Source organism: Neodiprion virginianus, chromosome 3 (genome assembly GCF_021901495.1).
Source record: "Neodiprion virginianus isolate iyNeoVirg1 chromosome 3, iyNeoVirg1.1, whole genome shotgun sequence".
Classification (NCBI taxonomy): Eukaryota; Metazoa; Arthropoda; class Insecta; order Hymenoptera; family Diprionidae; genus Neodiprion; species Neodiprion virginianus.
This window is the reverse complement of record NC_060879.1, coordinates 21,599,756-21,612,230: the sequence shown is the minus strand read 5'-3', so window position 1 is coordinate 21,612,230 and position 12,475 is coordinate 21,599,756. Positions and strand designations below refer to the sequence as shown.

Here is a 12,475-nt window from a genome sequence, read left to right as displayed (position 1 = left end):
AAAAGGTACGAGAGCGTCGTTGTTCATTTTTCACCAAGTCCAAAAAACAGGAAAGAAGGGTGCAAGGATGTAGGGTGGGTTCTAGCCGCGGCTAAGTAAGCGGAGAATTTTCCCCAGAAATCGATAAACCGTCAGCCCCTAATATCCTTAAGCATAGTCCGGCATCAGAGAACTTTGCTCTCAGGTTGGACAAGTGTGTTGTTATACATGTACCTACACATAAACACGCGGGGCGTAAGATGAACGCGTGCATGTGCGCGGCAACGCTACACCATGGTGTTTTAAGGTTTTAAAAAGGGGCAGAGGCGCACTGAAATATTAAGTGAGTGATGGATGGCGCTCCAGGGGGAACCGAGGCGACGAGCCCGAGACTGGGGCATCCGGGCGAGGCTCCTCGGGGCCCCGCCGATATATATATAACACATCTCGAGCCAACCGAATTTCCTGAAAAATCGTCATCCTCGATTCGTCGATGCTGATTTTTATCCGGGTTACGGTGTGCGGCGAAAATTGATTCGTGACAAGGTTTAGGAATTTTTTTTTTATTCCAAAAAGACGGTTCGGTTACCCAACATGATGCGTTCCTCGATCAAATTGACTTGAAAAATTACGTGTATGATCGTAGGCAAAGAATTTTGTAAATATAGGTTTAAATGTTGAATATAAATTATGAACAAATTTTATGTAATAGATTACGAAAATTGTAAATATTCCTTTTACTTCTGTTATATAAATTCATAGCAATAACCGAAAAACGTATTATATATTCATTCGTGTATCCATTCAATCATTCGCTCACAAAGTACGTAAATTATCGATCAGCAGGTGAAACAGATTAAAATTGGAAATACATATCGTTTTTCTTTCATTAAAATTGTTTCTCGAATTATTCTTTATTCCTTTTTGAATATTCTCTTTTTCTTCATTCATTTTAAAATAGTCTCTTGTATCAATTAATATTTCTTTCATCGAAGTTTTGTCGTTATAATTTCTTGAATTGTTTTGTTAACAATTATTCACTTATCTTTTACTACCAGCTAAGCAGATCAATCAATGGTATCCATGGTCGCGACAGGTTCGTTGAAGCGTAGATTCATGTAATTATATTGTTGAAGATACCACACATAGTTGATGTTTTATACATCTCTGATTTGATTATGTAAAACGGAATTTTCGGATTAGTCAATTATTTTACACGTTATCGAAGTTAAATTCTATAGGAAAAAAACGAAAATAAAAGACACATATTAGGAAAAGCAATTTTGCACGTGGTGCTCTGACGATAGTTTCGCAGTGAGAGGTGTAAACCCAAGAAGGTGGACACCACGTGATGTACAAATAGGTTCAATGTCAACTCACAGTACTTGTTTTGGTTTGAGGTGGGGATATTTAAATCGTTGCAACTTCAAACTGAATTACATAATCAAAACCGGATACAAACAGTATTTTTCTCAAGAATTCAAGGATATTTTTTGCTATTTTAAAAATCATTGGCCCTGTGGTTGTTTTTTTTATTTTTTTTTTTTTTAATAAATTTTTCACCACACGCACGCGTCAAAAAGTTTGCAAAACTGCAAGATTTCATTTCCAACCGCAAACATTGAAGGGTGATTCTTTGATACGATTGGCAAAAATAAATTATACTACTACGATTATGCTTCGTATCCGATAGCACGTAATGTGATGCAAGATTGTGTCAACGGGCTTCTACGTACGTAGAAGACAAACTTACACACACGAGTGAATATCGGGACCCGTAGAAGTTGGAGCGTTCTGTACCGGGATATATCGGGAAACGAGCAAGCAGACAGCTTTACTGCATGATCATTAATTACCGCTTATCGAACGTCTAACCCGTAACGGTCTCGAGTAAGGGTTTAGCCTAATCCCGAAACGGTGCAAAGTGCGTGTTATATCGTCGTTAGCTCCGGACCCCAAGTAAATATAAAACATCGAATGTACATATATATACATATATATATATATATATACATATATATATATATATATATATATATATATATATATATATATATATATATATATATATATATAGATATCTAATTATCACGATCGGAGTTTGGGATGAAGAATATTCCCCGCATCGTCAATTTATATCGCGAGTAGAGCCAGTTAAAAATTGTTCTTTCTTTTACTCCGTCGATGAAGAACCGTTTAAGCAGATGGATGCATATCCCCATGCAAATGCCGTTGTAGTGTAAGAAATCTGCGAAATAGTCCAATATTTTTTACCGGATTTCGCGAGTATCGATAGGAGCAGAAAAGTCCGCGCAAGCTACGCACATCGGTTGAAGAACATGATAAAAAAAACATATTTTTATAAAATTGAATTCGGGTATCCTGACATTTAAATTTCCTGCCACCGGATTTCGCTGATCGTGAGTTCCAATGAAATGATAAATACACCCAGAGACCCAATTCGAGCCCGGGTAACGGGTACAGCTCAAGTGTCTACATCAGAGACACAGAGACGCTGAATCCCTCGCCCGGGGCTCGATCAGAAACTTGATATTCTTTGCAGGCGCAAGCTCTCTTCTCGATCTGATGTGATGCGATGTGATGTGCTGCTACCGACCCGTAGCCCGGCGGTGCAGCGGGGGATGTATTTTCGCGTGAACTGCTTCGTTATATACGGGAAGGTTGTATAAGGCAAGGCGAGGAAAGGCAAGGAAAGGCAAGGAAAGGCAAGGAAAGGCAAGGCACACACGGCGCGCGAGCAAAGGAGCCGTCACGGTTAGTTAGACTTTGCAGTTTGCAATCGAGGCCGCCGCGCGATTCCCCGACTCCCGCTAATTTTCTCCTATTTCGATTTTTCCCTCTTTATTTCCCTCATCGAAGAATGGCTTTCCTCGGTGCGTCGGTAACGCGCGTTCTACGTATAGAGGAGCGCACCACACGTGCAAGAGCTTTGGCTCGGTGCAAATTGGAAAGTCTTTACTCCAAGCCTTGCAGCGGGTAATTATAAATAGGCTGGGAGTCCGAGAGGCCCGCAGCGCAAGCAGCGGCGAGAGATGTTTCAGGAATATCGACGACGTAATTACGCATAATTACCGCTCCGGAGCCTCTGGAGGGCACACAAGACAGGCAGGTAAGCCCGGCCGCCTCTTATTCTTATTCTCATTCTCATTCTCGCTATTTCTCTCCTGCTCTTTCTCCGCGGATATATACATCCGTAACCTCACGCAGGGCGTAGGACGCGCCGCGTCGGGGAACCGGTGGTTGGCCTTGTACGATAATTGTACTAATTATTACCGGCGTGCCTCCTTCCCCCCATTCCACCTTCCACCTTCCAACTTCCACCTTCCCGCCGGCTCCTCGCCGTTCGCAAATCCTCGCCTCTTTTAAAATCGAATCTTTTCCTCCAACAACCGCTGCACGCGCGCCCTCGACTCTTTCGGACATTGTTATTATTCTTACTCCTTTTTTGTTCTCCTTCTATTTTATCGTTTTTTTCTCTCAAACACCTCTCGTTCCCCACGGCCACAACGAATTCGACGTCTCGTTCGCACGCGGTCGAATTAGGAAATCGAGCCGCCGAAACTATCCTTTCCCCGAGAAACATCCTACAAATCGAGCGCGAACAATCCAACTCATTGTGTTCGAAATTCAAACATTTGGATTACAGGAGCGCGCCTGCGGCCCTGTGACAGTTGACGCAGGACGCGGTGAACGAACACACACGCACGCTCACGCACACATTCGATCGACCCTACACACGAAGGGTTCTCACACCTAGTCGAACCACTCGGTTCTACGAGGAAAGCGCGGGGCTGCGCGCGCACGCGCAGACGGACGGGAATTTCCGCAGCTTTGCGATCGTTCCTCCGTAAGAACGGGGCATCTTAAAATTCCGAGGTTACTCGGTTCGCTCGGTTTTGACTCCTCACCTGGGTTTTGTCGTAGACGCGAAGTCGCTCGTCCGCCTTCTGCTTGTCGTATATCATCCGCGCGATTCCGCCCCGGGGTCGGTAACTCTTCATGACTGCGCCGCTTCCTCGGTCCGATGACAACGCGGCTGTGGGTCCTTGGGCGGCTGCCAAGGCTAGTAGAATCGCGTAAATGTGTCCCATTCGCGGGGTGGCTCCGTACTGACACTGTCCACGCGCCCTCTGCACCTGGCCATCCTGGCCGCGACTTGGCTTATCCGGATTTATCTAAATACCGAAGGACACGGGCCGGATCCGCGTTCTATCACTCTACGGAAGACCGTTCTCCTCGTCGGCACGTGGCCATGTTGACAGATTAACCGCCATCTCACGCTGTAGCCTGCACCCACAGCGCCGCGGCGATTTATGCTCCGTCGGTAATCCAGGGGTCCGGTGCATTACCGACCGCTGTAGGATTCCCGAGTTTGAATCACGCGCGGCACCGACACGATGTTACTCGCTTTGTATTCCCGTTTTTGCACCTTCGTGAAGACGGGTCGGAGCTATCGGGTCGTTGTTTGAGGTTTTGAGAAGCCGTTTACAAGGAGAAAGTCGCGTTTTTTATACTTGTCCCGAAATTTCATTGCGACATTAATTGTAAGGTAAACCTTAAGGGCCCAATTAGATACTTGGTCGTACTTACAGATACGAGCTGGGAAATGTTATGCGATACGCTAAGATTAGTGGTGTTAAAATGCGTAAAACAAGAATATTTTCGCCGCAAGTTTTTCTTGTATCGAAATTGTTTGTAATAATTGTAATTGAACACTGACTCAAGAGGCAGTGGTGCGAGAAAATTAAAGAACCGATCTGAAAATCGATTAATTACATTTATATCTCCGATTTTGCGAATCGATATATTCGATGGAAATAGCATCGGTTCCTCATAATCGACAAAACATTTAACTAAAACAAATGAGCTATTTATTGACAGCGTTAATACTATTATTCAGTGTACCATCGTTGGCAACAAATAAACGTTATTTTGAAGTATTCTACTACTTTTTCCACGTAATCAGAAAATGATTATAGCAAATGACTTTATTTTATGAATTACGAGAGAATAACATTACATTTTCACAGGAAATTGTTCTTAAACGACTCCCATCGTCATAACTAATCGATTCGTATAGAAAAAGAATCGATTCGATAATAATCGAATTTCTGAAAACTCGAATAATAATCGATTAATCTAACGCCACAATGATCGATACCTTAAGATCATCAAATAATTTTGCATCACTATTAAAAAGTCGAGGAACAGTCTTGCGTTTCTCAAAGTAGGCATACCTCTAACTACGCAGTACATATATTGAATTCCATCATAATTTTTCTTGAGGTGTTTTCAAGCGGTCCATTAATATTTTTCAACGAGGTCATCAGCCAAGGTACGACGTCTGCTCCCGTGCAACGCGTCGCCTCCCCTTTAACCGAAATCCCGAGGGAGCGTGCCGCGGACGAGGGAGAAAGTTTTATGCTTTCCTTATTGCAGTTCACGGTAGCCGGAAAAATTTTTCCATTTTTACTCGTTCTTTTTTCCCAACTCGCGTGCGATGCGAGGCCATTAAATTTTTTTCAATTCATCGTCTGTACTTTTTAACCCCCAATTTTCCTCCTCGCATTACCGATAATAGCTAGGATTGAGGATAATCAAACTACGTTGGATCTCACAAAACTTTCTATGTAGAATACAGTTTGTTTTCACTCGATATTTCTCTTGTCAGTGAATTAACGGACAAAATGAGCCGTTTCGTCAATCAAGGACACTGAGAAAAGAGTTTATTATTCACTGTTGAAAAACGTATGCTTGGATACGACGAAACAAATGTTTCGTTATTATTATCAAATTTCAGTCGAGCCAAATAATGATCGATAGAAACTTGTTAATGGTTTAAAAATCATACTTGGCTCGACTAAAATTTGATGATAATAACTAAACGTTTATTTCGCCATATCCAAATATACGTTTGGTGAAACAAAACAAGTTCTTTTCTCAGTGGAGATTCGAAAAGTGGCGCGAAACTAAGAGAGGTTCGTTCGAAACAAGGGCGTTAAGCCTCGGCGATGTTGTTTTGGCTAGAGGGGTCCTCTCGCATTGGGGACGGGGACAAGCTGCGCTTTGGTAATTAACGGCTTGGCCCGCGTGAAATTGGCCAACAATGGGCGAGGGGATGGCGTCTACTGTTTCAGTCGGCGTCTTGGGCGTCGTTCGAAAATAAGAGCATGCACGAGCGTAGACATACGCCCGAACGTCATTCGAGAGGCAGTTAAATGTACCGGGTGGCGTAAAGGCCGCCAGGTACGTGCGCACGACGCGTGTGGGTTATGTAGAACCTGCGGCGACTCCGAGAAATAAGTGAGTATTATATTCTGGATTCTACCGCGTGCGGGTTAATTTACGGACGACCTTGATTCGCCCCCTCCATTACGCTCCGAAAGAGACGAGGGAGAGAGAGAGCGAAAGGAGAGAGGGTGAGGAGGGACGAGGAGGTGAAGGAACGCTTCCGAGGTGAAGTGTACGAAGTACTTCCCCTTGGCTTCAGACGTGGACTAAAAAACAACTTCTCATAATTACTCAAGAATGCTGCGTAATTACTCAGAAATTCGATCGTAATTTCTCCATAGGTATAGGCTTTTTCGGCGGTCGGTCAGTTGGTATTACGTAGGTAGGTATAGGCGCGTGAGAAATTATACTGGGAAATTCTCACGCACCAATTATGCGTTCGGAGGATGAAACAAAAAAGATTTTAAAAAATCACGTCTTAGTTATATTCATCGGAGAAACGAATCATGCGATTTACTACAGGAATTTTTTCTGCGTCTTACCTACTCGTTACATCTTGTCGGAGATTTTGTTTCTTTTCTCCTATCATCGCGAAGAATAAAATTGCTAGAATTTACGTGAGCGTAGTGTTTATTTTGTCAACCGTATAAGATTTTTTGCGGTTTCCACGGGTTTTCGATGAAACTCTAGAAGCACCTTGAATAATGATGCACTTTGTCATATTTTGTGACCGACGTTTAGCGTTCCTACGTTTGAGAAGCGATGAGGAAGAATTTGGCGAAAATGTGATGGGGAAGAAATGAGATTCGTTAATTTCAAGCCTGCACCCTCGAATTAACGGTCAAAGATGGCAATAACTGAAACGTGCCATGTAGCGGCAATTTAGGGTTATCGTTTGTTTATTTCCGGGTGCAACGAAGGGTGTAATAAAAATGAGCGAAGTGTAACGAAGAAGCTTAATGGGATTCTTGAGTGATGAATATTTCAGAAGTCGTTGTATCGATGCTGTCGTTCCCCGCCCCGAATCCTCCGAGCGGGCATCAACCCCCTGGAGCAACCAGCTCCGGCCACCCTCGCGGCGCCGTCTCGCGTTCCCGTAATGATAATTCATTAATTTATGATAAGCTGCGCGTCTCTCCCCCTCCCCATAAATCATTTTCGTCCCTGACGTTAATTGCCAGTCGTCCCCCGCCGCCTCCGCCCAATTTTTCTCCCTCTCGTTACCGCGAGAAATGAGATTTTTTTTTTAATTGGTGAATTTTTCACCGCTGCTGACACCTCGATCGGCCTAACGTAGGTATATATGTATACATACAGGTATATGAAAGTCTTCTTCGTTTTTAGTCGCGAATCTTGAATGCATAAACGCCCGGCAGAAATATCACCTGCGTTTTTCACTCGGTACCGCGGCACTCGAAATCGAGATCAACGCGCGCATTGTATTAGGCGATGTGTGCCTGCTTCGGATCCTCGGCCTCGTGATGTGTTTCGGCTAGCTTCGAAACCCTAAGACCAAACACAGTCTCGGGTCCGGCTTCCTCCGACTACACAGGCTCGATTATGCAGTCGCGTCGATGGTCGTTACAGCCTCGAATTCCACAATAGTAAACCATTTCTAAATGTCTGGCACGCTGCGCTAGGTGGGAAATTTCTTTCATGCACAAAGATCGGCGAGTCATCCGGCACGCAAACATTGAAAGCAAGAGGAGAACAGGTACACACAATTTTCAATCATCATAATTACCGCCGTTCTGCTGCCCGAGGCTTCGGTGTTGGTGATGATGAGACCTCGTAATGAAACTGCCCGAGAGTTGCACGAACATAATAATATGTTGCATGCACAATGTCGAACAGGTCCAGGAATCCGAAATCGTACAATTATTGAGCCGCTGAATTTTGTTTCAAATTGTTGTGACCTGCGCTCCAGCCACTTGATCCACTTGAGAATGTGGATACAAATCGTTGATCGAGAGTGGTTGGATTGCTGTCTCCTTGTCCTTTTCCTTTCCATTAGTTTTGCTTATTCTTCTCGGTCCTTTTTAGTTTTTTCCAATTTTCCTTTAATCAACAACTCAAATGGATCAACTGCATTGATTGTAAAAATTTCAGAGAACACCGCATTAGTGTTCAAAAAGACGCGTTAAAAATATCGCAAGTATCCATGCAGAGACTGTCGAGATTTCGACTGCTGGGTATCGTACATACAGCAGATGAGAGTGGAATGCTGATGCATCGCTGATCGAGGGTCGTTATCGTCAACGCGTTTCCGATTACTTTCGACCCCCTTTTCCTCGAGTCCTTTTCAATGTCTCTTATTCTTCTTGATCCTTCGGCTGGTTTCTTTAAAAAAATCTCTCACCCGTCGCACGAATGGATTAACGTTGATTAGATTTTTGGCGCGTTTGCGCGGCGGGCAGCACGGGGGTAATAATGCTAATTTGATAAGTAAAAATGCAACCGACGGTCCGGGGACGGCGTCGGTCGGTGATGCGGGACGCGTTAACTCGGCGCGGCCGAGCGGACAGCGCAGCACGGTAGCCTGTCGCCGCTAATGTCTCGTTTTTGTCCATTCTGCCCCATTCATCCCCCGCCCCTCGGCCCTCGCCCCGCCGCCGCCGCCGCTCATTCCTCCCATCTCGTTTCTCTGCCGCTCTCATCCTTCATACCTCTTCTTGTTCCTCTTCACTTGGCTGCCTCTCATAACACCGCTGCAGAGGAACCGCGCGTAGCCGCAGACAGCGATGCAACCAGCTACGTAATGATCACGCCTGACCTCAAACCTCAAACTCTGAAGCCACTGCCTAACTCAATCATCCCACCAGGAATCTTCTCTGCTCGCTGCTGTTCCTGCCTATCTTCTCGCTTCCTTCGGATCTCCGCTCCTCTTCGTTCCGCGCCGTAGCTGTCTCCCTTTTCTTACATTTTCATCCACGGTATAAACGCAACAGGATCAGCTCGAGGACGAGGAAGAACTTGCATCGAATCGTGAACAAATTTCACGTTGTTATCCCGGTCGACACTACATTAGTCACGGAAATCTTGTCGAACCACTCTTACAATCCTCGAAATCCTGTGATAATCTTGGTACCATTGCTGTACGCAACATCAGTCTTTTCCAATATTTCGGAATCCTTGAATTCATAGCGATTGAAAATGTCCGTATAGGAGTTCAAAGTTGTTCATTTCAATTTCAATGCTGGGATACACAAAACTTGTGAAAACCTGGGACTTTGGTCTTACCATTGCACCTATAGGTGTAGAACTTTTTAACCAAGACGCAAAATATAGAATGAAATCTTCAAAGTTCTACTCCCTAGGTCTTTGAAAATTTGCGGAAATCGTATTAAAAAATCTACCAACAGTTGAGAAATAAATTGTATATAACTTACCACATTAAACTCGAGGATCCATTCCTCGACTTGGCAAGTTATCCACAAGTCGATGAGTATACAATCGATCGTGTATAGGTACGTAATTTTTCCCAGCGTAGCGGCAGAGGACCATCAGACACGCGCACACACGGACCTCTCCACGAGTTTGGTAAATGAAATTAAAGGGCGACGAGAGTCGGCGCTGAATGTTGAAATGGGTTTCCAGTGTATATCAAGAACGTGAAGATGCAAAGGGAGAGAGGGACGACTCTGGTTGGTCTAGTTCGGGCCTCCTCCAGAGGCGGCAGCTGGTAATATCTCTGATCCGAGTTAGCTGCGGAGGAGTAATAACGTAATGACATCGAGAGTGGCGTAATAATGACAGGGCGATCGGTGATCAGGTATGGGCAGGCGGGTTATCCACCGTGGCGGAGGTCGCGGCCGGTGCAAGACTTCCTCCCATTCTTCCCGCGTCGTTCCTCGACTTCTTCCTCCGGTCCTTGTCCCCGTACGTCTTCGCCCTCGCCTCCTCGCCTCCTCGTCTCTCTCCGGAGCCTCTTCGGCAATAATCATTCTTACCGGATTCAATTTGAATAATGCCGCCTGCGGTTTCCATCCCGAGCCCCACGCTCCGCGTCTCCTTATTATCTCACGTGGTCCGTGCACCGCGATGCCTCGTCTCCTCTTCAGCTTCCTCTCCTCCTGAACTCGATATTATCGATGAACGGACCCTGAGCGACGCCGATCCTCACGGCTCGCACTGCAATTCTTATTTCCCATTATACCCTCGTTCGCCTTATACCGATGTCGCTTCCTTTATGCGCCCTCTTCCTCTTGTTTCATCATCTTCCTCTCCGATATGTCAGCGGCACGGTTGCCACGTAATTCCTGCGCGAATGAGTGAGCGATCGATCGTTATTATACATACATACATACATACATACATACATACATACATACATATACATATATATATATATATACATCTTCTTTTTCTTACCACCATTATTGTTATCGTCGTTATATTATTCCGCGTAATAACACGCGTGTTACGAGCCGTGTGTATCTGGCCAACGCCATTCCGGCGAAAGAACGAACCATATCCAGACCGGTATGCGCCTAGTCATCTTGGATGCCTCGTATGCGACGCGGTGCTAATCGTTGACCAGGTATATGAAGTGCCCAAGTGCCCAAGCGTACATATATACACAGATGCCTCATTCCCAGCTGTGCAGTCTGGGAGTTGGAATAACGCGGTAATCGTTAGAAAAACACGAACCGTCAGAAGAAAAAAGATACATAACTAACGTTATTTTTCCAACTCATATTCTTCAATACCATATTCTATACATTCATAATGAACATTCACGTACAAGGAAGTTGTGCTTACTATTTTTGTGTGTCAATCCAGGGAATCGAACTTGCCTATTGTGCACGGATGGAAGAGGTTTGGTCGATTCGAGAGGCTATAATACTTGAGGAGTTTTCAGACTTCTTCGTTTCATTCTTTGCCGAATGTTCGTTGAACGAAGGTCAAAGAAGCGTAAAGTCGCTTTCCTTGAGGCTAAAGGAGGGCTACGTGCCTATTTTTACCTGTGATCCACCCTTCTAACGTCAAGTTTATGTTCACTAGGTCAAATTCGATCAGTCTTACTGGTATATTAATCTACTCACGAATTATATATGGAGCGTTGGGTGTATACATATACGTACATCTCAAATGGCAGTGCATTTTCGAAACATTTGTTCTATATCATTACCTCCGGACGTGACCACGACTCCGGTCCATTAGCAGCCCTCGCTCACTCCGATATATCTATTACCCATCCATACCTTCCGCAATCACAACTCTCGATATTATTTTTATTTTAATTTTTTTGCTTATCATTACTATTCCATCTGTGCTCGAACCTTGATGCAGAGTTGAACTTTCACTTTCGGCAGATTTAATCAAACGGTGTAAAAGTTGTGAGAATGAGACCCTTTGCACGAAAAGAGCTCAAACCTTGATACAGATGGTAAAAAAGGTGCGATCTTGTTCGCTGCAATAGTTATACGAAAAGATTTTTTTCACCGCGAACGATTAGGTCTGATTTTTTTTTCTCTACTCTCAATTTACGTAACTCGAATTAACCGACAACATTCGTCTATTTTATCGATGAAATTTTGTTTCAGTCCAAGAAAATATTGATGCACCGTGGCGTGCGTGTATGTACAGGTTCACATACACACCGTGACATTCAAACAAACAGAATAAAAGTTCTGTTGTACTAACCATCGGGCAGATTTACCGCGTATCGATTTTCTTTACTGCCGCGAGGAAAAAAGGATGTCTGGAGTGGTGTTTACCCATTTGCTTGGTTAAGGATACTAATTTTTATTTTATTTTTTTTTTTTCATCCATACAGGAACGGTGCCCTGGCGTGGCCATTCGGCGCAGAGAGATGGTGGCACGGTGATCGCGAAGTGATCTGCAAATCGCTACTCGCCTTGCACAATGTTGCAGCGAGCGCGGTGGAGCAATAACGAAGGAGGGGTGGGTTGCCCGGTGTAGTTACTGTACAGTAAAAGACCGTAAGCTGCCAGCATGAGTTTTTTACGGTTCATAATTCAGTCGAGTGTATTTCAACCGGCTGCCAATGCCTTCGACCGGCATCAGCGGTGCGATAGACGTGTGCGGGAAATCGCACATGCGAAACGCCTACGTGTACAAACCGGAGTGTATGCAACTCTGTAAATGTGCATGCGCGACGCGCACTTGCTAGCTCGGAGAGCTCTCAAAGACCCATTACAACCCGTCACTTCCTTACTTTCGCGGGCAGCAGTTTACCCGCCCTTTTCTCCTCTCCTCCTCTCTCCTCCTCCAATGGCCC

The 12,475-nt window shown here is 44.7% G+C and overlaps 1 protein-coding gene across 3 annotated transcripts in view; it reads right to left on the bottom strand.

The window, feature by feature from the left end:
- The window catches only part of LOC124301422 (protein-L-histidine N-pros-methyltransferase), a 33,195-nt gene extending 28,926 nt beyond the window's left edge, over positions 1 to 4,269 (bottom strand). For 2 of the 3 annotated variants that reach the window (XM_046756426.1, XM_046756425.1), the window contains exon 1: positions 3,909 to 4,268. In XM_046756426.1, the coding sequence (XP_046612382.1) occupies positions 3,909 to 4,091 (183 nt within the window). In that variant the 5' untranslated portion in view covers positions 4,092 to 4,268. Of the gene's footprint in view, positions 1 to 3,908 lie in introns of all 3 variants that reach the window. The other variant, XM_046756427.1, reaches the window with a different exon arrangement.
- Between the last annotated feature and the right edge of the window lie 8,206 nt (positions 4,270 to 12,475).